Here is a 1320-nt window from a genome sequence, read left to right as displayed (position 1 = left end):
GATTTTTTTGAATCAAATAGGTCAAACTTTATTAATCAATGATCAAATTACACATGACATTGCTCAGCTGTAATCACAGCTAGCAGGAAAGGAGGAGGAGAGAAATAAAAAAATTCCTGAGTCATAGAACTAGCAAAAGCAGTCATCAAATGTGCTGCCCTATTTACACTTCTTCTAGTATGAATAACCTTCAAAGTCGAATGAGTACTCAAAGTAGCACTCAAATCCTCATATAGTCGTCCCAGCTACTACCACCAGTTACTATCTTCACTCCTGCATAGTTGTTGCTGTACAAGAAGAGAATCAGTTTCCACTATTGCTGGCACCAAATTTTGTTCCAACGCAACACCAAAAGCAAATCCACAAGCCATTGCTTCAGCATGTTCTGCCGATAGCAACCCAAACAAAGGCTTCCCTCCTGCTGCAATCATTGTACCAATGCTATCCCTTACCAAAAAACCACAACTACCCTTTCTTGTGACATGGTTAAAACTACCATCCACATTAATCTTATACAACCCAAAAGCTGGGGCTTTCCATCGCTCTAATCGTGATCTGCTATTTAGTTTCACAGAAGGTTGATTGTGAAAATGAAAGTCCCGCAACCTTGTAGAAGTCTTGAGAAACACATCCCAAAGCTGACAACTTTTCTCATCCCAAACCCTGCTATTGCGTTCTTTCCAAACTCCCCACAACAAGTAAAACAACTCCCCCAGATTAGTCTGCGACAAACTCTGAACACAGATCTTCAACCATCCTACTAAGTCACTACCCAAAGCTTCAGGGCTAAAGCAAGTTTGAGCCACCACCCCATTATTCTGTAATACCAACTTTGTAAAAGGGCAATCTCTGCATAGATGAATGGTAGTCTCAACTGCATTCGCACAAAGTACACAGTCCTGTGTTTCTAATGGCACTCTTCTAGACATTAGTCTCTCTCTTGAAGGTAAAATATTATGACATACTCTCCATATATGAATCTTCGCTGAACTAGGTACCATCACCTTCCATATTTTCTTCCAAAAATCATTATTCACAGACAACCCAAATGGACTACTGGCATGAGAATGAGAAAAAGAAAAACGGTATGCACTTTTAACAGAATACTTACCATTCTTTTCCAACTTCCAAACTAATCTGTCTGCCAAATCTCTTGAGATTAGTGGAATACTCAAAACCGCTGCAACTTCTTCGATAGAAAAGAGTAGGTTAATAAGAGGTACATTCCAAGTTCCTGGACTCGAAAAAAGATCACAGACCCTTGAGACCTCTTCCAAAGTCGCTTCATTGATATCTAGCTTACCATTTTGTAAATTAGGT

At 39.6% G+C, this 1320-nt stretch overlaps 1 protein-coding gene across 1 annotated transcript; it reads right to left on the bottom strand.

Annotated features, from left to right (window-relative positions):
* Window positions 1-248: 248 nt before the first annotated feature.
* Window positions 249-929, bottom strand: LOC133711811 (uncharacterized). The gene has a single exon (XM_062137903.1). The coding sequence runs from the start codon at window positions 927-929 to the stop codon at window positions 249-251; it is 681 nt and encodes a 226-aa protein (XP_061993887.1).
* Window positions 930-1320: the final 391 nt, after the last annotated feature.

This window comes from Rosa rugosa, chromosome 5 (genome assembly GCF_958449725.1).
Source record: "Rosa rugosa chromosome 5, drRosRugo1.1, whole genome shotgun sequence".
NCBI classification, from domain to species: domain Eukaryota; kingdom Viridiplantae; phylum Streptophyta; class Magnoliopsida; order Rosales; family Rosaceae; genus Rosa; species Rosa rugosa.
Note: the sequence above shows the minus strand (reverse complement) of the source record. Positions and strands in the feature narration are given on the sequence as shown.